The sequence below is a fragment of the Brienomyrus brachyistius genome, chromosome 5 (assembly GCF_023856365.1).
Source record: "Brienomyrus brachyistius isolate T26 chromosome 5, BBRACH_0.4, whole genome shotgun sequence".
NCBI classification, from domain to species: domain Eukaryota; kingdom Metazoa; phylum Chordata; class Actinopteri; order Osteoglossiformes; family Mormyridae; genus Brienomyrus; species Brienomyrus brachyistius.
Window position 1 is genome coordinate 18,508,865 of NC_064537.1, and position 24,471 is coordinate 18,533,335.

The window sequence follows — 24,471 nt, forward strand, 5'->3', positions numbered from 1 at the left end:
TTTTGCGTATTTTCATCTTTGCAGCTATAAAATTACAAAAAAACTTTAGTCAAGTTGACCTACACTCAAATGTGAGTAGGCATACAGCGCTGAACTGAATATAAATGATGTGACCGCGTGTTGTTATTCAGCGCAGGTGGATGAGGATGTACTGTTTAAAAAGTACCGACAGGTAAAAAAAAAAAAAAAAAAAAAAACTTCCCTCGTTGGTTAAGAAGGCGTGCAAAATTTCTGGTCTAATTTAGTAATATTTCACTGCTCACTAACCACTCGTTTGCAAAGTCTAACCCGTCTCATTGCCCTTTTGACGGACGTTTTCCGTTCCATCGGAGAAGCATCTTAGGTCAAAAGGCACGGGGCTTCAATTATTAGCCCCTTAATTGCATATAAAAATACGGATGCTGTAAACTGTCATTCTGGAGCGAGATTTAATATGGGCGATTGCCCCCGTCTTTCCACTCGTGTGAGTTCTCAACTCTTCTGCTGCTTCCTCGTAAAGCGGTTCTGCAGCTGTTATTGGTTATTCAGCTGGGGGGAAAAAGGGAAAATACTGCTTTTCCGCACTCGAACATTTCCCCTCCTGTCCCCACCAGAGAGCCGAGGGAAAGCAATTTAATCGCGTAATTAAACTCCCCATACACCCTCCGAGATGTGCTTGGCACTTCTCCAGGACAGTTCGGCGTTACTCGTGCTTCCTTCCCTTAGCGCACAAAGCACGGGGGTCCCTGGCGAAGACGGCGGACAATATAACCATGCAGTCGACGCGTGTAGATTTGGAGAAGGGGTGGGTCCCTCTGAGTCACTGAGGCAAGGTGTCCTACAGTTTCCCTGGGAAAGCCATATGCAAGGGCATTATACATATAATATAGCAGAATATCGTGCTACGGGAGACCAGTGACAGGCCACATATGCGCGTCTTCATTATTGGCCAGGTTCAATTAGAGTTAAAATTTGCATTTTAAGGGAAAATACATTTATTTTGAGGTTTGCTAGCCTCTTAATTGTCTAACCCATTTAAACAGACAGAATGGTACTTTCAAAGTAGACTGGGAGTACAGTGCGTGATTTACTTTTAATCGTCGGAAATGAGTAGAAACAGCGTAAATTTGACTGTCGGACATCCTACTTTGACAGTTAAATCATTTTTATTACAGCGGTGCGTATAGCTGTTCAGCTGTGCGCCCAGCCCGCGCCCGTTCCCTCCCCTGACGAGGAGCGCTCCGCTCCTGAATGGGTTTTTGACTCTCCAGTAATCACTTGATCAGTCGATAAATCAGAGTAACGTAGGCGCCCATCTATGCATCGCGGATATATTACCGGCAACCAGGGTGCAGGGTTTGTTTTCCGTGGTAAACACACCTGGGTCGGACCGATAGAAGGGAAAACCGTAAATATGCTGGGAAAGAGAAGCCCGATGAGTGAGGAGCTGGACGTGACAGCCCCTTCCTGCTCCCACCCATCTCTCTCCCTGCCTCCCCCCCCCTCCCTCTCGCGCTCCCTCTCTCTCCTTCCTCCGGGGCACGCAGATCAGCGGAGCATTACGTTTTTAATTGAGGTGCATGTGTTATCGTTCTTCAGACTAGCAGCTATTGGGATTTGCGGCGATTTGTCACTGACTGGTAACGGAGGAACAGTGAACGCCTTGAGAGACGCCCGAACATTGTGCTCTTTCAGCCTCATTTGTACCACCTGGAACACACTTTTTGTGTTTTTTTTTTCTTTTAAAACGGAAGATACTGTTGGGCGCTATAGTGCGTTGAAAGACAGCGCGAAAGACAAGTCTGGCTGAACTGCTCGGACTCACCATGCTGCTAGGTAAGACGATCCGTCGTGTTCCGATTCGTTAGTGAGTGTCCGACTTCTTTTTGTGTTTACCTCTCTGCTGACAAATATGCTTTATACTGTGTAAAGCACCTGCATAGGCGATGTCCTGATATTTGTTTCCTGCAAAACTGAACGATGTTTTTCACCCGATTATAATAAATATCAGTTTCTTTAACACGGAACGCAGTTTCTCATGTACGAACAGAAGCAAGGAGATTTTCATCCAGCCACAGTCTGTGCCGCACTTGTCGGAGCCTGGACCATGAGCGTACCTGGAAATGCGCACCTGCAGTCACTTTTCGTCGGGCTCTGAGCATGCTAAATGTGCAGTTATTGAAAGCGGCTCTTGCATTTCGCGACGTGTTGCAGAGTTGCATGTTAATTGTGTTGCATATGTCAGTTCCGTCATTATACGAAATAAGCACAGCCGAAGTATTATTTTCTGTAGAAAGAGAGTATATATGCAGTCCAGCTGCCGTCATGATCATATTAGTCGCACCTTCTCTAATCCACTATTTAAATGTCTCGGCGCGTCTTTTATGTCAATTACCCTAAAACCTGCCGATTTATTTATAGACTTTAATTTTGTAACCAGAAATGGTTATATTATTCATATGTAGAGATCAAAACGAAGTTAACATTAGTACTGCAAAATACCGCAAATACACTATTTATGCAGATGTGCCGGGATGAAGATGTTTCCAATACTGAGAGTATTTAAGTCTGAAAGCAAGATAGGCCTACTGTATATATTTACTGAAAATGAATAATGAGGGTCGTTTCATAATGGAACGCAGAAAGCGATGTTTCTTGTTAAATTGTCAAAACGATAAATTAACTTAATGAACCTGATTTCATTAAGTGCAATTGCAAGCTATTTATTTAAGCCAGGTTTCATACACAGACAAGCTAACCGTCTCTTATTCGGACCCGGGGAGTTACATGCAGTGCCTGAGATTCGCGGCGTGCGTTCAAGGAAAACTTCCGTGACATTTCCGTATGCATTCATTCAAGATGCTTATGATTTCCTCAAATATACAAGTGATCGCATCCAATTACGCACATGGTCAAGTTTGGCTTTTATTAAAGTAAAAGTGTGCAGTCCACAAACCTTACCTTCAGAACGATGTATAATATCGTTATTTATCTGTTGATTTTAGCTGACTTTGTAGCAGTTTATTAAATCTGTTATTACTGATAAATTACAGAGGTTAATTCTAACTGTTGCCATACTTGAACCTATCGTTTTAATCTGCATTCCAAATGTCTTTTTTTGCCTTACGGTTTCAGTAGTCTGTTTTGAAGGTTATACGTATGTAAGTATTATTCGGGATCTTGCACGTGCCAGTTACGTATCTTTTAATCCTGCTTGAGCGACAAATACGCATCTTGCGGACGTGATTGGCTGTAACTTGCTTGCCGATCGCAGTGGCAGCCAAATCTTTTGCGTGACTGTACGGGGAACAGCTCCTTTGTCTACTGCTCTCGGGCACGCTCCAGCATCCAGACCGCGAAGGGCTGCGGTAAAGCCCGGTTCTAAGCGCCGAAAACGGTTCCACGACCCACTGAATTGTGCAGATTGAAATTGCCGTTATCTTTATGTTTTTTTTTTTTAATGCGTCCTCTCAGCAAACTGAAAAGAGGTCTGCAGACCCCCTAGAGAACATTCAAACAGGTTTGTCTGTCATGGGTTGGTGTCAGCACCACTGCTGTCGTTAAAAAGTCAAATTGAAGGGCTTCTCAACCAAGTAAGATTGTGTACTAGGAATGCAATCAGGAAATCACTGTACTTAAACCCCGATTTATATCCATTGGAGAACCTGGTTTTGCAAGTGTATGTTACCTTGGTTTGTACAATGTGCACTAATAGTCTTTACAGTTAACATGACAGTAACTTGATGATATCAAATATTATTAGGCCTATCGTTATCACATTTCTGGATAATACCCCCCCTCCCCCCATTAACTTCCAATTTCCTTAATTAATATCTTACATGCAATTTCTTAGTACTTGTGTGAATGGGGGTGGTGTGTCTTTCTGGGTTAGGACACTGATTATGATCAGATGGTTGCCAGTTCAAATCCCATGGTGGGCAAAGTGGTTTCACCAATGGGACTTTGAGCAAGTCCTTCAACAGCATTTGCTTCAGGAACTGGCTGACCCCGCTTGCTCAAGTGCGAGTCGCTTTGGATGGAATTTCCGAAGGTCAATAAACTTCGTCTAATTCAAATACAAGTGTCTGCTGAATAAATTTAAAGTAAAATGTACGTAACTCAAAACTGATCACCATATTTGCTCAGTCCGACCCCTGGTGCGGTTTGTGTAGGCAAGAGACGAAGAGACGCAGCTACCCTCCTGATGGACTTCCCGATACCTCCAGTGAAGTCTAATTTGTCTCAGGCTGCCCCGATGCACCCCCACATTGATGAGTCACGCAGCAATGGAAGGACAGGGGCCGTAATTCAACCACGCCGCCACCCTCTGCATCTCTAGCGCTGCGTTGAACGAGAAAGCAAAGCGCTAGCCCGAGCTTCCTATTTTGGGATAAAGGTGAACAGGATAAAGGTGAACCTCAAAGAAAGAGCTGAGGTTTCCGAAAGTAAAAGCATGACAGAGGACTGAAGTCAGCAGAAGGGGTCAGGCCATGACATGGACGTTGGCCATGGAAACGTAACTCTGCGGTTGTATACCGTAATTTAGGAAGCTAATAACCTCTTTCGTAATTTGCTATAAATAAATGCGCTTCGGAATATTAGAATTTATGAAATACGGAAAGTTTATAGTAACGACAAACCCATAAAATCCTTAAATTCAACCAACTGATAGTTATTTTAACGTTTGGTATTATGGATATCTTTCAGCTCCTGGAAAATTATTACTCAAATAGGGAAATCAGATTGTTCACATCCCTGTAGTCAGAAGCGTTTGCAGTGATTGTCTTTAATTATCAGCTAAGACAACTGGTCTCAAATCAGTATACATTTAAATTCAGTACACGCTAATTACGAAAATTAATTAGTACATTTACCATTAGAGTGAAGTTTGGTCTGAATTGACAGAAATGTAACTAGTGGCAAAAAGTCTGGTAGTCACACCGGCGATAAAATCAAACAGAATTACAGGAAATTTTTCAAGGATCCAATTTTCTACAGATTTTAAATGTAGATGCATCTATTATGAATGCATTTTTTATTTTTGTGTTTTAATTTAAAAATACTAACCAAATCACATAATTTAAAGCTGACTTTTTAAATATACTACAATGCTGAAAGGCAGAGCTAGACAGATTTCCCATATTCAGCATCAACAAAATGATTTAGGAATGAAAAGGGAAAAAAAAGATTTTCTCTATCAGCCCCCCAAAATGCATTTCAGTCTCAGTTTGCAAACTCTGATGGGAAATCAGATACTTCTTATATAACATGGACCTATTTTTGGCTCTCTGTGGGCCCCGCTGTGGGTTAGATCCCCGAACACCAGCTGAGAGGCTCTGAGTGTGTACATCTGATGTGACAATCAGGTAGCATAGTGGTTGTGAACCTGGACTTGTGGTACGCATGTTCCTGGTTAATGTCTCACAAAGGGGCTTTGGTGCGTTACCTCTGAGAACCCTTCTGGCTTCAGTTACATATTTACCTTAAAATTAGTTTATATGTATATTTTTTATGCAACTTATCAGATTATAAAGATGTGTGGAAAAGAAATAATTGTCTGTTTAAATCTAAAAAGGAAGCTGCTTATTGAAATAGCCATACCTTAAGGACTGAGACTTTTCCTTAGCCTGCATTGTCTGGGTTTTCTCTGGAAGGAATCCACTTTGCCCTCACCTGTATACGGCCGTATGCCAGTAGGTCCTGTAGTCTGTTTGTTTCTGTCAGTATTTTAGATTCTGCGATGACAGTGAAAAGGTCAGAGGATTCGGGTCCCGCTAATCACTCACATCCACCTTCCCCGGGTGCACGCAGACATCTCTAGCGAGTGTGTTTTTGGGAAGCTTGGCATGAGTGACAGAGTGACTCGTTACGCTGAAGTGACAGCGTGGGATTGATTAGTCGGTTCTCTGATGAACAGGCAACAATCTCTAGGTACCGTTCTCCAAATCCCCCCTAACTCCACCCCATCCTCTCCCCGGGCCCCTGGGTCGACCATATGCGGGATCCAGCAGGGATTCTGATGAGAAATCTGTGTGCTCATCAAGTATAACCAAACCGCGTGTGCATGTGTGTGTGTGTGTGCATGTGTTATTAAATAAACTAAAGCAGAGTTTCCCAATTTGGTCCTTTGGACCCGCAGATAGTTCATGTTTGAGCCGAGAGGGAGCAAAAACGTGGACCATCTGTGGGTCCCCGAAGACCGTGTTGGGAAGCATTGATAATAATATCAACCGACGAACTGAACTTAATAAACTGGGTGTAGACTGTCATTCCCTTCCAGCTCATTCTTATGGACGGTCTTGGCTCTAATTAAAGAATGAAGGATTCTGTAGACTGTGTGATTGCACTGCAGACTGGTCTAAAAGGTGGTGCACTGAGTGGTCTACAGTGTGATCTTCAAGGTAGTTTACAGTGTGGTGTACAGTGTCGTATATAGTATGGTCTACAGTCTGTACAGCATGGTCTACGGCATGGACTGCAGCATGGTCTAGAGTACGGTCTACAGAATGTTCGACAGTGGGGTGTCCAGTATTATTTACAACATGGTCTACAGTATGGTCTGCAAATGGGGTGCACATCATGATCTATAGCACGGTCTACAGTGTACTCTGCAATGGGGTGTACAGCAGTGTCTACAGTGTGAATGGGGGCAATGTGTCTCTCTGGGTTAGGGCACTGCCTGTGATTGGAAGGTTGAACTCCCATGGTGGGTAAAGTGGTTTCACCACTGGGAGCGAGTCTTTTATCACCATTCACCGAGAGCAGCTGACCCCGCTTTCTGAAGTGTGAGTCGCTTTGGATAGAATTTTCCGGGATCAATAAAGTTCATCTAATCCAATGTGATACAAGTGTCTGCTGAATAAATGTAAAGTAAAATCCATGTAACTCAAAACTGACCACGATATTTGTTCAGTCTGACCCCTGGTGCAGTTTGTGTTGGTGGCAGATGAAGAGACACAACTAAATGACCTCTGACTCTTTGATGGACTCCATGATACCTCCAGCGACATAATGGATTTCGCCCTCTCAGTTTCCAGCGTTATCTACCGCATGGCGTACAGAGTGGTCTACAGTTCGGCGTACAGCATGGTCTGCAGGATAGTCTTCAATGGTGTGTGCAATATGATCCACAGTGTAGTCTAGTGTACAGCATAGTCTATTGTTTGGTGGACAGAATGGTCTACAGTAGGATGTGCAGTGTGGTCTACAATGGTGTGTACAATATGATCTACAGAGTAGTCTACAGGAGCAGCAGTGGGCTGTCCAGCTTCACATTTGCAGTCACCACACTCAGTGGACTTTTTGACCCAGAAAGATTATCCCCAAGAAACTGCAGAGAGTACAAGAGGTCGTCCAGTCCGACTGACAGTTGCAGCTGGGAACCCCGGAGTCCCAGTAGAATCCAATCTGCTGGCAGGAGCTGGAACAATAATAAAGATAACGCAAAGTCTCAAGTGCACGATGAGAGTGTGATTTTATGGGAGCCGCACAGGAAGTCAAAGGTTAATCGAATCCTCACACTCATTCCGCTCAGGCTGATGTTCTCGTTCTTCAGTCAACTTGCCCATCATCAGAACTACAGACATAACAGCCCAAACATCTCTGTAATAATTAAAACAACCTAGCTTACATGTACTAAAGGCATCTCCCAGTCACCACGGGAGAGATATAATTCTAATATTCCACCATGGGGCGAGCCAGAATCTGAGGACGAAAATTAAGTCAGGCAGACGCATTCGGCCGAGGGACAAAAAAAATTAACCTCGCCTCCTTTGAACTTGGCATATTTGAGTCCCTGTAGCCGGTAGTCGCGGGTCGCAGTATCAACACGGAGCAGGGAGGCGGAAGGGTGTCCCTTTGAAGTGCTCATAACATCAGTCACTCCATTTCGTATGTATTTTTGTGCCTGCTAATCCTTATCATTGTCCGCTAGATCTTAGTGTCCTGTATAACTACATGCTGTGCCATCTTAAAAATCTCTGATCACTTGATTTAAAACATATAGGCAGCGTTGTTTAATTAAATTTCCATTTCAAAACGACCGCAGAGGAGATAACGAGCCATTTTCTCCGGTCCTCAGATCAACCGCCGGAGGGCTGGTGGCTTGGTGACAGACTCTTGACTGATTGCGGTTCGTGTTTTTCCCTGCATTACCTGCAGGATCCCCGTTTCTCTGCGTTTCTGTGGAAACGCAGGTATTTCATCATCTTTATAGTAAGTATTAGATAACATAATAATTATCACATGAATGAAGCCGCTCACAAAATGAAAACAAAATCGTGGCCTTTTCCTTTGTGTTCTCTTTGTGTGTCGGAATGTCCACGGGTGGTCCGCAGATACCTGGTGTCTCGCCGCGTGTGGGCTGGGCCCAGGGGCACCTTGAGCACAGTTGTTTATCATGGGCACCCTGACAGCGGTGCTGGAACAGCCTCATTGTTTTACAGCTAGTCTCCTGCGCCGTGTCTTGGGGGTTAGGCTCTCTGGAGACACGGGTGTGTGACGGTGCAGGAAGGACTGCATTTTGCGTGCTGTGGATACAGGTCGATGGCCTGGACACACGACTGACCAGAAGCACATGACTGCGCATCATGGGCCTCGTAGATCGAGCCTGTTAGTTCTGTCCAGCAGATACTTTCAATTTGAGCCAATGGTTCTACAGTTTTTTTTTGCCCTTTTTGAATCCTCACCAACAATGAATGAACTCCTTTAGTGAGGGAGAAGGCAGGGGAAGAAGTGAAGCGGGCGGCTAGCGTCAGTACGGCGAGGCGGTGTCTTCCCTCCTAAGGAGTTAACTCCTGCCCTGTGCGAATGTTAAGCTCCTTCTACCCCGGATGGGATTTTCCACATTCATCTGTGACAAAGGGACTCTTTGAAGTGGGCTGTCCACCCAAATCGAGGTTTGCGAGGCAGCAGGGCAGAGTGTGGGCAGGTCAGTTCTGCATAGAGACGACTCCTTTCCCCCCTTTCTGTCTGCCCACCTTTCTGCGCGGTCCAGATTGAAGGCTTAGCCTCACCCAACTCTTCATCTTCTGAAAGGGCTTCGTTTATTCCGGCGAATGCTTTTGCCCGTCTCCCTCTTGATGATAAGGAATCGCTTAAGGTGGCTCAAGCATTTCGGAGTCACCCTGCTATGACTCCTCTTTGCTGTGACTCCTCCGTGCTGTGACTCCTATGCGCTGTTACTCCTTCACACTCACAGCTGCTTCCAGGAAGCTCTATCGAGCCACTTCCAGGCGGTGAAAGGAACGTCTCTCTTGTCTTTTTTTTTTATTTTGTGACGGCCATGACCTCATTGGAAGAGAAAAAGCTGCATGCTGAAAGCACTGGGGAGAGACGAGGGATGAGCTGCTCCTGTCCAGAGCTCCTCCGCCCCGCGGTCTTCACCAGGAAGCTCCGATGAGCAGGACCAGCCAGGGTTTCCATCCAAGCCCCTGCTCCAGAACACTGCAAGGACGCCGCAGTCCTTACGGAATTCGCCATAAAAACGTACATAATGCGTTTTTAATTGCTTGTGTCGGGCTCCAGTAATCCCGCTACCGGAGTCTCTGTTTGCCCGCGACCCCGCGACCTTGCACAGCCAGCTGCTGCTCATGATCGCACCTTTTCTGTCACACGTGGCTGTACAGGAACTGTGGTGCCACCGCGTGGCCATGCACGACCGCTGGGTACAGCGTCGACAGGACCAGCGAAACCTGATGGACGTGCCGCCCGCTGCAGCCACAGGAAGTCACCGGGGCATGTTTCAATGGACATTTTAAAGGAGTCCTAATTCAGAAGTACCATATTAGCATGGTTTTATTTAATACACCATTGTTTTACTCATTTTATCATTCTCTATTATGTATTCAGTAGTGGTTACCAACTGGCAGTCTACAGTCTGCATCCAGAGTGAAATGCAATTGAATCCTGACCGCACAATCAACCCCCCCCCCCCACCCATTACTGTCAGGGGATCTCTCCAGTCTCTGTTCCTTTTTTGGATTCATTGGACCTTGGCTTTGACTTGTTGATGGAATTCGGCGCTCAGGAAAAATAGCTGGGGACCCCTGGTACACAGTAGTGTTTGATGGGATGAAGATTCAGTCTGCAAAAATGGATCAAAGAGGCTGTACCAGTGTAAGAAACTACAGTAACATGGTTCCTTTACAGTGTAAATACTGGCAATGATTCAAATGTAGTTGACATCTTGGGTCCATCCTCAGCCAGCTGTGAAACTCTGTATGCTTCACCATACAGTCTGCCCAAGCCTTAACCCAGATAAGTTCAGACATTAAAATTAACCTGATTCCCAATAGTTCTTTCCGGAGTGAATCAAACTCAAACCAGAATGGGGAAAGAAGCAGACTAATCTTCTTAAAATCGACCCCTTAATATCTGTCAAGTTTGACAGGTTTTTGGTAACAGTGTATGGCATCTTGCCAATGGGTGTTATAGGGGTTTTTAAAATTAATGGGTTGAATTAAGGAAGTGATTTGAAAAGACTCACAGCAGAAGACAGATTATGCTTTCAGGTTGCTTGGATGACAGAATGGCACTATCAGACTCTCTCATGTTACTTTTTTTATGTTGTTAATTTGGCTGTTTTCTCTACTCAACTATACAGTAGTGGGTTGCAGTCAGTTTAAACCAGGAAGACATGTGCACCGGGCATGGGAATGCCCTAGACAGGATGCATACCCTGTTGCAGGGCAACACTTTAAATCACACGTTATGGGGTTGTGGGCTAGAATCCTGCGCCCACACGATGAGAAAATTCAGCAGCAATTCAGGTGAAGCCAACTTCTTTGCATTCGTGGGAGTTTTACTCACACAAAAATGTTTTGAGGGCAGAACAAAAAATGGTTGAGAGAGACAGCCAATCAGATTGTAGAGTAGGTGGGTGCTAGCACCTAGAGGAGTCAGGGCCAAGACATCTGATTCGTTGGTCCTGTCTCTACAATCTGATTTGCTATCTCTCGGAACCAATAATTTTTTTGTTCTGCCCTCAGAACATTTTTGTGTAAGCAAACCTCCCATTAACCTCTTTTGCCCGATCCTAAAAACAATTGGTAAACGTTTCTGTTTTAAGACAAGGCCAAATGTTTGTGTTCTGATTTTAACAGAATGCCAGTGTGATATCCCTGCTACTTATTAACATAATCATTGTCTGTTTCAGTGTATAAGTGCGTTATTCTTTATTATTTATGTAGGGCAACCCACAAAGGGCTATTCAGTGAGAATGCACTGGGTTGAAACGTAACACAAGTGGCACAAACGAAAAAGGTGTAATTAATGTCACGGCTCCTGAAACATGCTCTAATTTTCTTGCTCCTTGCTGTTTTGTTCCGGAACCACACCCTGCATCTCATTTCAAAGGGTGGGGGGGGGGAACAGTGTACTCCACTGGCCACAGTGAACTGGAATTATAAATTTATTACGAGAGACATTCCAGCGTCCTTTGCAGTAAACCGGTCTCTCATGGACGTCCCATTTCCATCTCAGGTGTATAGATTCTGTTGAGGTCTTACCTCTTGTAGTGTAACCTGTCAGCCAAAGATGAATTGGAGGCCAGGGTCACAACTGGTGGTAGTTTCCGTGGCGACTGCCTCATCATCAAAAAACGAGCAGTGTGGGAAATGTGATCCATCACCTCCCCACATCAGAGAACCAGCCCCAGCCACCTCTCGACAAGGGTTACTCATTCGCTATCCACGCGGGCCTTGACAAAAGCCAGCTGTGTAATCCAGCTGCTTTCATTACTGGTCCGCACGTGGTGATGTTCACGCCAAAGTTTTAGTGATGACCGAGCATCCAGCTCTTCAGTGTAACTTGATTTTTCCTTGTGGTCATCGGCTTGAAGTAAACCTTTCACACCACAATGCAGTTTTAATGACATCTGCGTTTTTCATAAACATTTTCACCGCACACGGTAATGACGTTCTTAGGACACGGTAATGACATTCTTAAGACACGGTAATGACATTCTTAGGACACGGTAATGACATTCTTAGCATGCAGTTTCAGCAGAATCAGGGTAACAGGTGTTTTCCTTCTGATGCTTAATCTTCTGCAAATGGCTCTTATTAATATGACGTATCGAGCCAATTGATGTGTATTTCTCTACACATACAGATGACAAAGATAATAACAGCTCGCAGGGATTGCTGACCGATAACTGACTGATTCCTGGGGTGGCTGGGTCCCCGTCAGCAAAAGCTGCTGAAGACCATTCCTGGTATTTTTCAGTGGTCAGAGATTGTCTGACTTGTCTTGTATGTTTTGGGCTGGTTATGATGCTTTTGACTTCAGTGATCATTAATCAGCTTTCACTTTCACTTTGACAGCATGACACTAATCAATATTTAAACTCGGTGACTGTGCTGTAGTTTTCTATGGCTGTGTTTCTGAAGAAACCCTAGTGTTCTTAATAAGTAATACTGCAATTACATCTAAATAGTGGTCTTTCTGAAGCAGGGGTGAGCTGTTGGATTTATGTGTTCTCTCTGCAACTCCCTAATTAGAGGACTGATTGGCTGAAGAGTCCTCACACCTGTGTTTGAACAGCTGACCTAAAGGTTACCCCAGACACCTGCATAGACACGGGCCCTTAGCGGATATGACTGCCCACCCCTGTTCTGGAGGATTTCATGAAGTCATTTCCAACACTGAGACAAAGTTTTTCATTACGCCTGTCAAAAATTATGGGATCGATTTCAGGGAGGGAGGGAGACATTCTTTCCCATGGCTTCTCCATAAAATATGGAGAACATCAGCATGAAAGAAGAGCTCTGTCAAGGGGGTGTCATCTTTGTCTGAGAGTTATTTGTGAGCTGGTAAGACGGAGTGCGTTATCCTGACCCCAGGTCATGTACAAGATGCGTCCCCGTGCTTGACGTTACCCGCAGCTGTGTCTTCCTGATGCCACACAGCCTGTGCATTCCCCCCCCCCCCCCCAAAGAACTGTGTTAGTTTCAAAAAAACTGCCAACACTAACAAGCTGAGCAGAAGCAGCAGCTGTATTCAACATGGCAGCTCTGTGCTGCTCTCACCTCGCGTCGGGAGAAGCGGCTTCGATATCGACCGTGTGCGCGTGCGCGTGTGCACCGCCCAGGAATACATCAGATCGCTCTTCTTCTGAGGCATCATCACCTCAGGGGTCATCAGTTGCCCTCTGTGGGTGCAGGGATGCCGGTGCGGCACAAGCTGTTCAGGAGGAGCGCGGATCTGTGGCCAGAAGTCAGAGGTCCTTTCGGAAATCAACAGGGGAATCAAAACCAGAGCACCCAGTCACAAGGCAGATCTTTTCTGGTGAGAACCAGTATGGAAGGAACATCAGATATTAAGTATTATTTCCTCCCAATGACCTGGGATGCACTATGCCCCCACCCCCACAAAACCTTATCCATGATAGACAGCTGGATGATGGTTGTGTTCATCTTAACCTCAAACAGACCTTTTACCCCCCCCCCCATCCTATCCTATCCTATCCATTTCTCAGCCTCCCTTGTACACCTCTAACAGGAAAGGCACTGAGCTGTTAGAAACCGTCTTTAAACAGGCCAGCCAGATGCGAAACACCCCCCGGCATTATTTGTCAAAGTTCTCAGATCAGTGGAGCTCTGAATATGATTGTATCGAGAAGTCAAAACTAGGTGAATGCAATTCGTAAGGTGTGTCGGCAAGTCTGATTAACTGCAAGCAGTATTTTGTAGTAGCAGTCAGTAATAATAATAATAAATATAATAATAATAAAATCCAAAGATTTAATATGCACAAGGAGTAATTTTGACAGTACAAAAATTTCAACAAAATGTTTCTCCATCACCCAGCTCCCTATTTTCAATGCAGTTAGGTTGACATATATGCTTATATTTACATAATTAGCAGATGCTTTTGTCAAAAGCGCACAAACAAGACAAATAGCAAATTGCAAACATTCATGCTGTCAAGGACTCAACTAGGCAAAAGTGCAGCTAGACTGAGCTTCCAGTGAATGCCCAGGTACAAGTGCAGCTGGACTGAGTTTCCAGTGAATGCCCGGGTACAAGTGCAGCTGGACTGAGTTTCCAGTGAATGCCCGGGTACAAGTTCAGGCAGAATTGGAGCAGGAGCTACACAACAGCTACACAACTACACAAACAGCAACTGTTACCAAAGCAAGAACCTTATTTAAGGGCCAGTGAGTAAAACATAAGAGCATTCAAAGAACATTCAGGTTTTCAATGTGAGGATCACAAATTCAGCTGCTAAACCTTGAGACAGCATCTCATAATAAAAGTCTCAGAACCAAGACTTATATTAAAGCTGCAGTATTAGAGACTTCAGTGCCTTATACACATGATTGTGAGCGAGTGGGGGCCCTTAGTCTATATGGTTAGTGTCAGATTGGTGGGGTCTCTGAACCCAGGCCCTTTCATTGTACTCAGGGACGGATTATGGGTTGTGTGGCCCCTGGGCAAAACGTTCGCAAGGCCCCCCCACCACCACCAGCACCACCACCACAATTCAAGGGCCCTTGGCAGCCAAACGCCTTCCCTATAGGGTCAGGGGCCCTTGTAGGCAGAGGATCAAAGAATGTAGGCCCTCTAAAATAGACAAACGAAAATACATTGTTGATAAGCGTTGCAAATTGTTTTGGGCTAGGGGCCCCACGGGCCCCCTGCACCCCAAGGGCCCCTGGGCAGCGGCCCCGCTGGCCCGGTCCGTAATCCGTCCCTGATTGTACTAATAGGTAACACCCTGAACACTGAGGAGTGAATAATGAACTCGTGTCGATGCACGATTTCTTGCTTTTGTTTAGGGAAGGAGTTGTCTTTCTCATCTCTGTTTTGCACAATATAATGCGAAACGTCACGCAAACGCAGTCTGTGTTTCCTTATTACTCATCCCCTAGCATAAGCCCACCACCCCCACCAAAGATGGCCAGCGGCCGCGGCTGCGTCTCCGGGGACTTGACACCCCGCGGGATGCTGCTCGAATCCTCGCTTTCCCTTTGTACTCAGACAAATGGCACTTAAAGTTCAGTCTCCATGCAGACAAGAGGGGCACGTTAGGGGCCATTTGGTATGCGCTTGCGAGCAGACGGCGATCGCGGTTATCACAGGTCGAGGCGGACAGGAGCAGGTTTTAAGGGATTCGTGATAAAATCCCTTTGTGGCGAGAAATGAGAAAATCTTTCATCTCGGCCTGCAGCCACAAAAGTGATGTGATCCGTTTAGCTTCTTAAGTCGGCCTGTAAAAATGCTACGTCCATAAATGAATGCAAACAAAAGGAAAAGTAATGACTCATACTCAATAAATATAAATGTGTTATTTTTAATTTGGTTGTATAATATGTCTTTTGGCCATTTCTAGAGAAACAGCCCCAAACTGGAGGACAGCTTGTCTGATTGGTCGAGTGCTGCAGTATCGCTAAGTACTGTTACTTAGAGGAAAGTGTTAAGAAGTGAAATGAATAGCATCACCCAAAGTGATTTGATTGAGAGCAAGAGAGTCGCGACTGGAGTTACTACTGTTATAAAGCAGGGGAGGGCAATCTTATCCGCAAAGGGCCACTGTGTATGCAGGTTTTTGAGAACCTTTAGGTCAGCTGTTCAAGATTTCTGGCCCCTGTTAAAGAAACATTAAAATTCATATCTGTCTGTTTTAATAAACCTGCTAATACTCTAATATTAAAACCAAACAAGCACACATTTTATATATATATATATATATATATATATATATATATATATATATATATATATATATATATATATATATATATATATATATATATACAATATCAACATGAAAGTGAAGTATTAGGCAGATAGATAGATAGATAGATAGATAGAAAGAAAACAATATAATATTCATTTCCATGACTGCTTATCCAGTACATTATTACAGTGAGCCTATTCCATAAAGGGCAGGACTCAAGGTGGTAGACACCCTGCCCGCCCATTAGGGGGCGCACACTCTCACGTAGTGGGCAATTTAGCAACACCCTGTCACCTAGCCGCATGTAGTACATAATGCAATGCAGGGAGAGCATTCAAACTCCACCCACCGAGAGAGCTGCGGCAGGAATGAAAGACAACTCCAGGGCTCTCGGGTTGTCATGCCATCCGCTGAGACACCGTGTCAGCCAAAGGAAGTATGACATCATATTGAAAATTGCAGGAGTAGGGTTTCTCTCAGAAAATAAGTAAAACATTATCCCCAATGTACAAACATTTATAAAAATCTCCAGTGAATGTAAATGTCACAGTAGTTTACTGCCGCCCTCGGAATATTGCCGTTTCTCATCTGAAGGTACTGTTCCATATTAAGGCTTCCTTGTGCCGCTTGTAAATAGTAGTAACTCATTATTGTCTTACCCAGAGCCACGCAATGTCAATCCGGACCGCTTTTCCTTTCAGGTAAGCCGTGTCTTCAGTTATAGACTGTAGACAAATCGTTCTCCTTTAGGTCTCTAATTTGTTTATAGCTGCAGAGACAAGCTTAACTTTTTATTCATGCAGAATTCCTCTGGATATCAAAGTGATAAATCTCAAGGCGGGGAACATTTAGGTGTTTGTGTAGCAGCATGTGGTTTGGGTATAGAGATGTGCTCTCCAAAGCCTTTTTACACGCTGTCGACACTGCTTACATGCAGGCAGCTTTGGCATGTGTCTCGTACAAAGTCTGTGGTGATGGCAGTAAATAAGGAAACAGCAGAATCACAGATCACATTTAAGGGATTATTGGATTAAGCGGCACATGGGGTGATGAGACGAAGAAATCACATTGGAATAACGCAACATTAGTAAACTCTCCCTTATTCTGTCATTTTAGCGGGGAATGAAATCTTGTTTAGATTGAAGCAGTTTGTTAAAATAATCTTCATCAGTTTCAAATCTAGATAATTATAATTGCAATGGCTATCGGGGAGGAGAATCGGTCCATGATGCTTCCAGGATGTATGATATCGGTGTCCCTGCATTCCCTGAGGAGGCACCAAGGTTAAATAGAGATTACGCGTGGCGTGGACTTAATCAGCTGCACGCTCACAAAGCAGCCTCCCGGATAGCCTGCGGTGAATTCGCCGCTTGCCACTGAATCGGCTCTCTGATTTCTTTGGTGAGTGCCACACTCTGACTGATAAGGGCACTTCACTGATTTCCAATTGGGAATTATATGCCTCAGAGGTCTGCCAAGTCCCAGAGTAAAGGCTGTTTTGTTCGCTGTGTGGAGTCCTCTGTATCCCTTGGTTATTCTCGCCGCATGCTCCTGCAGTTCGGCCTCCCATGAGGCTCACGGCTGTTTTCTTTAGCCGTAACTTTATAAACGCACTGGTGTAAAAGCATCAGAGTCAGTTCACTGGCTGTAAACTATGACAGACCCGTATTTAAGCCAGGCGGTGGCAGAATTCCTTTGATTCTGGTGTCTATGAAATTAACCCAGGCTCCACCATATCTTCCCCAGTTTATGTCGAACTTGACACGCTGTCACTGACACTGGCTGAAAAGAGTTTTTTTTTTTTTTCCACGAAAGAAAAAAATAAAACATGCCGAAATTTCCTCCCAGCTTCTCTGCTACGCCTTTCAGCTGTACTAAGCTTATTTGTTACATTTTTAAAATTGCATCACTGCCACTAATATTTCAGTCCATCGCTAGTTTATAAAAAACTGTGCTGCAGTATAACTGAACCTTCCCACCTAGGTGCTACTGTCCCACTTTCGGGCCACATACGGTCATACAGAGAAGGTTTGCTTTTCCATTACCATCCTCTGCCTGATTGGCCATTACAATCCGTAGCAATCCAGGAAGGTTTTACTCTGTCCCATATAAGGAGCCAAAGTTGCCTTCAGGGAGGCTGTGCTGACTGACCTTCTGTGTCCTCATATAGTCCGGTAAAAAAACTGCTTGCTGCCTTTCAAGCTGCTCTTTATTAAATTTCCTCATCCAAACGGTGGTTTCAGTAAATGTTGTGAAAGTAACAGTGTTTGAACTGTAATAATCACATCAAGTTGTATCATTTATCTCAGTTTCAGCTTTGAAAATGATAAGGGTGCTGCCTGCCGTTTATAGTCATTGGTATTTTATGCCACCGTGGGTTCATATTTAATTTATGAATGAAAGACCAGCGACCTTTTAAATCAGGTATGTCTAGCACTTGGTTGTGTTAGTCTGTTTGTAATTCGGCTCATACTTCAAAATCTATGTGCCATTCATTCATTTTAAAGGGTTAAGTTCACTGTTTTTTTTTTGCTATTTCGGTGTTCCAGTTTTCGGATATTTTCTCTTGGGATTAGTTAGTGTTTTTAATGAGGATGGCCCCATAACTCACTTTTTTTTGCTCTACCATGACCTTTCAGTGCTCCTCTCTGTCTGCCTCATTGTGAAGGACATCCAGCCTGCCGTTCGTTCTTGCTTGCCACGATAGTTAGGCAATGCCATTCGCTTCCAGATTCCCCCTGATGAGATCACCAACCAAGACCATAAATGTGTTCTTATCGTGTCCGTGCAGATAAAAGGTCAATAGTCAGACCTTCTGTGTCCAATAGCCCTTCCAGTTCAATTGCTGACCCACTGAGTTCCTTTAATTAGCACCAAGCACTCACTAATGAGGTTAATTCTGCATTTATGGTGTGTTTTATTAGGCGACCTAGAACTGCGGTAAGTGTCCGCTTGATATTCTTCTCTCTGTAGGAAATGATGATTAAAGTGCCCACAAGCTTCTAATATGAAGCTAGGGTGAAAGGCGGTGGGGGGCTGGTGGTGGTGGTGGTGGTGGTGGAGGGGGGGGTGATATAAAAATGTCAGGTGGCGCTAAGCACTATTCAGAGCCATGATTGGGTTCTTCTTATCTCAATGAGTGCAGGTGGCTCTGCTCTATTTTAAGACTCGTAATTATAGTTGTTGAGGAAGCGCCGTTTCGTCACTGAATCTTATGTTCGGGGGACGCGCGGAGCCAAGCACCTGCAAGCCTGCCGATAAGCATCCTCATGCCCTGCCCCATTTCCAGACTGCGGCGGAAAATGGGTTCGCCGGCAGGATGGGAACACGGGACGCTTTCATCGGACGGCTGCTTTATGTTTTCGTCCGAGCGGTGGGCTGTAAGAGAAAATGGCCCCCCATCTGCCGCCGCTCAGCAAGAGGCATTCCTGTGAGAGATGCCGATACTAATGAAACTTAAGAAAAACCATAAGCACAAGGCTCATAGGATTTTCAATTATGTCACAGGGTCTGTAATTCAGCCATGAAAAGGTGATGTTATGTAAAGGTTAGTTATCATTGGAGTCCGGGAGTCATAGTAATATAGCATGTTGGGTTCTTATACATTAGATTACATATATGAGTATATACAAGTACAAACGAGTACATCGTTATACATAGTATTACATATACATTCTCATACATAGTATTACATATACATCGTTATACATTGTATTACATATACATTCTCATACATTGTATTACATATACATTCTCATACATAGTATTACATATACATCGTTATACATTGTATTACATATACATTCTCATACATTGTATTACATATACATTCTCATACATTGTATTACATATACATCGTTATACATTGTATTACATATACATTCTCATACATTGTATTACATATACATTCTCATACATTGTATTACATATACATCGTTATACATTGTATTACATATACATTCTCATACATTGTATTACATATACATCGTTATACATTGTATTACATATACATTCTTATACATTAGATTACATATACGAGTATATACAAGTACATATGAGTACATCATTGTACATTGTATTGCATATACATTCTTATAGATTAGATTACATATACATTTTTAAACACAGTAGCATGTGCAGAGTGTGTAAACTAATATACCATGCACAGAGGCGGGGGGGGTGGAGTGTCCAATCCAAGTCATGCGTTCGTCGATCCTTTGATGCTTGGCTAACCCGCAGCGTTCACATCACTCCAGACCCCGTTTTCAGGGAGACCCCACAGAGTAACCACTCCTCCACTGCTCTCTGTTTGTGTCACTCAGCAAGCTGCTGCTCCATAGGGTACCAGGAGGCCGGGAAAAATCTGGGCTAAGCAAACCAGACAGGAGAGCCTGCTCTTAGGCCAAGTCCTCCAAGACAGTGACCTAATTTGTATTGTCATGTTGCTTGTGGTGAGAGAAGATATCAAGCATGAGTTTCTCCTTCACCTCAGATTATGTGAGGTATCCAAGTGTGTGTATGTATATTCATACGATGTGTTTGTATGAAGAATCTATAATACAATATTTAAATGAATATGCAAATCAAACAGTTACCCAATAAAATTAATACATTCAAAAATTAATGAGCTGATGTGCTCGTGTTGATCTTCCTGCCTGTCCAAGTCTGAGGTCGCCCCCGCGTCCTCCTTTGATGCCGTTTTCCCTCAGAGAGATTAAAACGAACCCAAAACCGGCAGAGATTTGAATTACGTTGGTTGAAAAGAGAAGCTATTAACGCCAATAGGCGTGCGATCTGCTTCTGGAAAATGCACATCTCGGTTTAGCAGCTTATGCAGGGCAGCAGTGTGTCATGTTTAAAACATGGTGCTCGCTTGACTGTAAGATGCATTTCACATTCATTTCACTGCCCCGGGTCTAGGAGCTTATCATTTACTGAAAAAGAGGATGCACTTGCCATTTGCTGATTTTTATTTATTTATTTATTTCTATTAGAAAATTTGCAATGAAGTAATTGGGGTTGATAGCATTTTCTGCCATGTTAAAAATTATGTAGACTGTTCATTAATCAATGCTGACTTGGCTATTTTGAATATTGAGCGACTTAGATAATATCAATAATGCAAATTATGTGCGAATATTCATTACAGTACTCATATTTTTTTAACTACTGTGTATTTATGTGTATATATTCATTTATATTCATATACCTTATTATTATTATTATTTATTTGTAATTTATATTTTCATTAAAGTAATTTTAGGAAATTTTATATATATTGTTTAGCTCGCCACTGGGATTCTTGCCCAGTTTACCAGCTGGCTAATACCCACTGTGGAATTATTGCTGAGTTGGTTCCCACCTCAATGACCTTCAGACCGTTTGCTGCCATTATCTTTAATTTATTTGCTACCGTGTTTTCCAAGTGAAAAAAAAGAAAAATAAGAAATGCAGTATATATAGTGTCGAGTGTTACTGGAATGAGCACTTCAAATGCACAAAGCGTTTTACCCATGATCAACTGGCTGTTCACACCCAACGTCTCCCCTTTAAAAGAAGTCACTTGGAGTGGCTGGTTTCCAGGTGGAGTATTCAGGCTGTGTTTGGTATCAGTAGTAATGGGGATGGTAACAGTTGATAGAGTTTCTGCATGTTTACCCTTCTGCACATATACCCTTCTGCACATACTGTATACCCTACTGCAGGAATACCCTTCTGCACATATACCCTATTGCAAGAATACCCTTCTGTATGTATACCCCTCTGCACATATACCCTACTGCAGGAATAGCCTTCTGTATGTATACGCCTTTGCACATATACCCTTCTGCACGTATACCCTACTTCAGGAATACCCTTCTGCATGTATACCCCTCTGCATGTATACCCTTTTGCACATATACCCTTCTGCACGTATACCCTACTGCAGGTATACCCCTCTGCATGTATACCCTTCTGCACATATACTCTACTGCAGGAATGCCCTTCTGCATGTGTGCCCAGCAACAGCAACTGAGCAGTCACATGCTTAAGTCCTCTAACAAGCCCAGAGTTCCTCAGTAATCAGTAGTAAGCAGTCTTTTTGACTGAATTGGGCTCTCTATAAATGTTTGTAACAAAAATGCTTTAGAAATGTAATACTTACACTGACACAATAGTATAAAACATAAAAAACAATTTTTAGTACGCTAATGAGAAGTGTTGCGTATGATAGTGGCTGTCCTGATATGTTTATGCACTAACAGTAGCTTTAGTGATGATGTGCATCACTTGATGTTTAAGATTCACAAACCTAGCACTCTGGATCATGTTGGGACATACAGTAATGAGAGTAAGTAAGAGGCATCAAGTCTGTTCACCAGCACCAGTAAACCTACCCCCATCTTCTTGAGGAACGCTCTGCTGGAACCAGTTTTCAAGATAATGGTGTATGCATTCCTGCCAGTGATGAGAGATGGTATCTCACTTTCTAGCAAAGAAGTGCCATCAACAAGCTCTACAGTAATGGCGAGTGCAACTTGGGGGAGGTTCCGTTTTTTTCTGGCATCTGTAGACTCCTCTTCACCAGCTGTCTGAGGCAGATGCAAGATGCTAATGACCTCCGTGAATCTGCAGAAAAGGAGCAAACCTCACAGCACCGGGGTGGGTCTGCATCGCCCCGAAGGGTGAGGCCTCTCACTGTCACAGCTGTTCCAAGGCCTGAGACTCCCAGCATGCTTCAGATGCAAGAGGGCACACTTCCACCAGCCACTTTGGCACGGGGGAGCTGCAACCTTTCTGACAAAATGCACAAGGCTCTGTGTGAGCAGGGAATGCCTTAGATTCACCCCCTTGTCTTATTGGAAGTGTTTTCGCCCCCCAGTGTTTTGTTCGGCTTTAAATGATTATTCCAAAGAAAGCATGTAAAACGGTGTAATTTCTGAAAGTACATTTGGTGCTCGCAGGGTAAAATTTCGAGCACTCTCCGGCGTCCGCGGTTTCCCTCGTAGGCACATGAATATTTCAGATTTGTGGCAGCGCACGACTCCGCACTGTTAAGCGTTCTTGGCATTCAAAGTCATTTGCATGAACGAGGAATGTGGGCAAAATGTTTGCCCCCCCCCCACTCCCACCCCCGGGTGGTGTATACCATTATGAGTTTACTTCTCTGCAGCCAGAATTTTATCAATGCTGGGGGCGAACCGGCAGGGTGGGAAGATCATGCTGTTCATCCCTGAAAATTACTCCCTCCATGGGTCATTCAATGTCATTTATAGTGAGTTACTAGTTACTAGCTTAATCTTTATTAAATGTTGAAAATAGTTCATGCTCATTGAAAAACACTATAATTTGCCAAAGATTTAATTCTGCATAGTAGGGCATTTTCGATTTAGTTTTGAAATGTCCATTTTTTGTCTGGTATAAACACAGTGAGCTGACACAGAAACTGCAGTTGGTCTTGTGGCTCCTGCAGGGGGCGATATAAAGACATCAGGCAGAGCTCATCATGCCGCCCAGCTGTCAGCATCAACGCTTTTCCTCTCCACTTCCGTCTTGTCATTTTGCCCGATTGACCAGCAGTCCATGATAGCAGCCATTATGAGGTCATTTAGTGCAGATGTTACAATAATTTAAAATGAGAGATGGGGCTTTGGGGCTGTAGGTCTTGTGCAGTCCGTCCTCCGTGGGGGGCAGGGTGGGGGTAGGAGGCTGTAAATTGGCTGTGGCAACTCAGCCGGCTGCTGCGTCCATGCGTCTGACGGACGTGTCAGATTGCCATCTCCAGCTGGCAGTAGCTGCACCGTGTCACTGGAGACCTCTGGTGTGAAAGTAGAGCAACCAGCTGAGAAGAGTAGAAACCCCGGCGTTTGGGTCACCCAGGCAGGCCAGGGGTGTGGGGGGGGGCATGAAATATGCACAGTTGTGATATCACAACTGCAAGCGGCTAAGTTATGGTGACACAGCTTGAGAAAAGCTTAACAGTAAGGTACCGGCAGGCTGGGACAACGACACACGACATCCAAGTATTTTTTTTTTTGGCCAAATCACTGAAGAAAAAAACAGTGAAAGAGCAGTTACATGTTGACAGGACTGCAGTTGGTGAATAGAAATGAATTACCGAGAAAACACAAAGTCTTGAAAAGTGAAGTTAGAAAACGAGCTTCCTTTAGGCTACACTGGATTCCTGACAAATATACAGACTTTGCAGTTTGCGTTTTTCATCAGTAGTCGGGAATTTACAGTGCTGCGTACAGAGTCACTGCGAGTCACCGGTGTCAAGCCCTAGTAAAACCTGCACTTTTCTTTGTCGTTGTGTTTCACATCTCTAAATTTCTTGCTGTATGTTACTCTGGAGGGACAAAATATAAATAAATCCTACATGTATAAGTTGTCTATGGTCCTAGAGACCCCAGACTCACACTGAACTTTCAGAAAATAGAAGGAGGTGACAGCAGCAGATTCTGTGTACGGAGGATAATTGGTCCCAAAACCAAACGACAGGGTTATCAGCTTTGGTCAGCTGAGTGTTTTCAACCCTGTAATATTATGCTTAGGTGAGCTCATTAACAAAGCACACATCGGTGGACTAATGTGGTGTAACTACTGTGTACATTTTCTGGTTTTAAAGCGACTCGTATACTTTTGAAACTAGTACCATATTTTTTAACATGCACAGTCCCGAGAATTGGGACGTTATTTTATTCACACATTAAAAATCCAAGATCATTATAATTAGATGGATTAAATGAAACTTGCAGCCAGACTCTGATCTGTGACTGTTAGTCGTTGATCTTATTTTAGTTTCGCCCTGTGACTACTAAACAGATAAAG

General features: G+C 43.9%; 1 protein-coding gene across 2 annotated transcripts in view; it reads left to right on the forward strand.

Annotated features, from left to right (window-relative positions):
- Positions 1-24,471, forward strand: part of LOC125742635 (zinc finger protein 385C-like) — a 142,007-nt gene that overhangs the window by 80,920 nt on the left and 36,616 nt on the right. Inside the window, exon 1 of one of the 2 annotated variants that reach the window (XM_049014836.1) lies at positions 1,570-1,815. The exons of the other annotated variant lie outside the window; for it this stretch is intronic. Within the exon in view, the coding sequence (XP_048870793.1) occupies positions 1,806-1,815 (10 nt within the window). The 5' untranslated portion in view covers positions 1,570-1,805. Of the gene's footprint in view, positions 1-1,569; positions 1,816-24,471 lie in introns of those variants that run through there. 2 annotated transcript variants of the gene reach the window in all.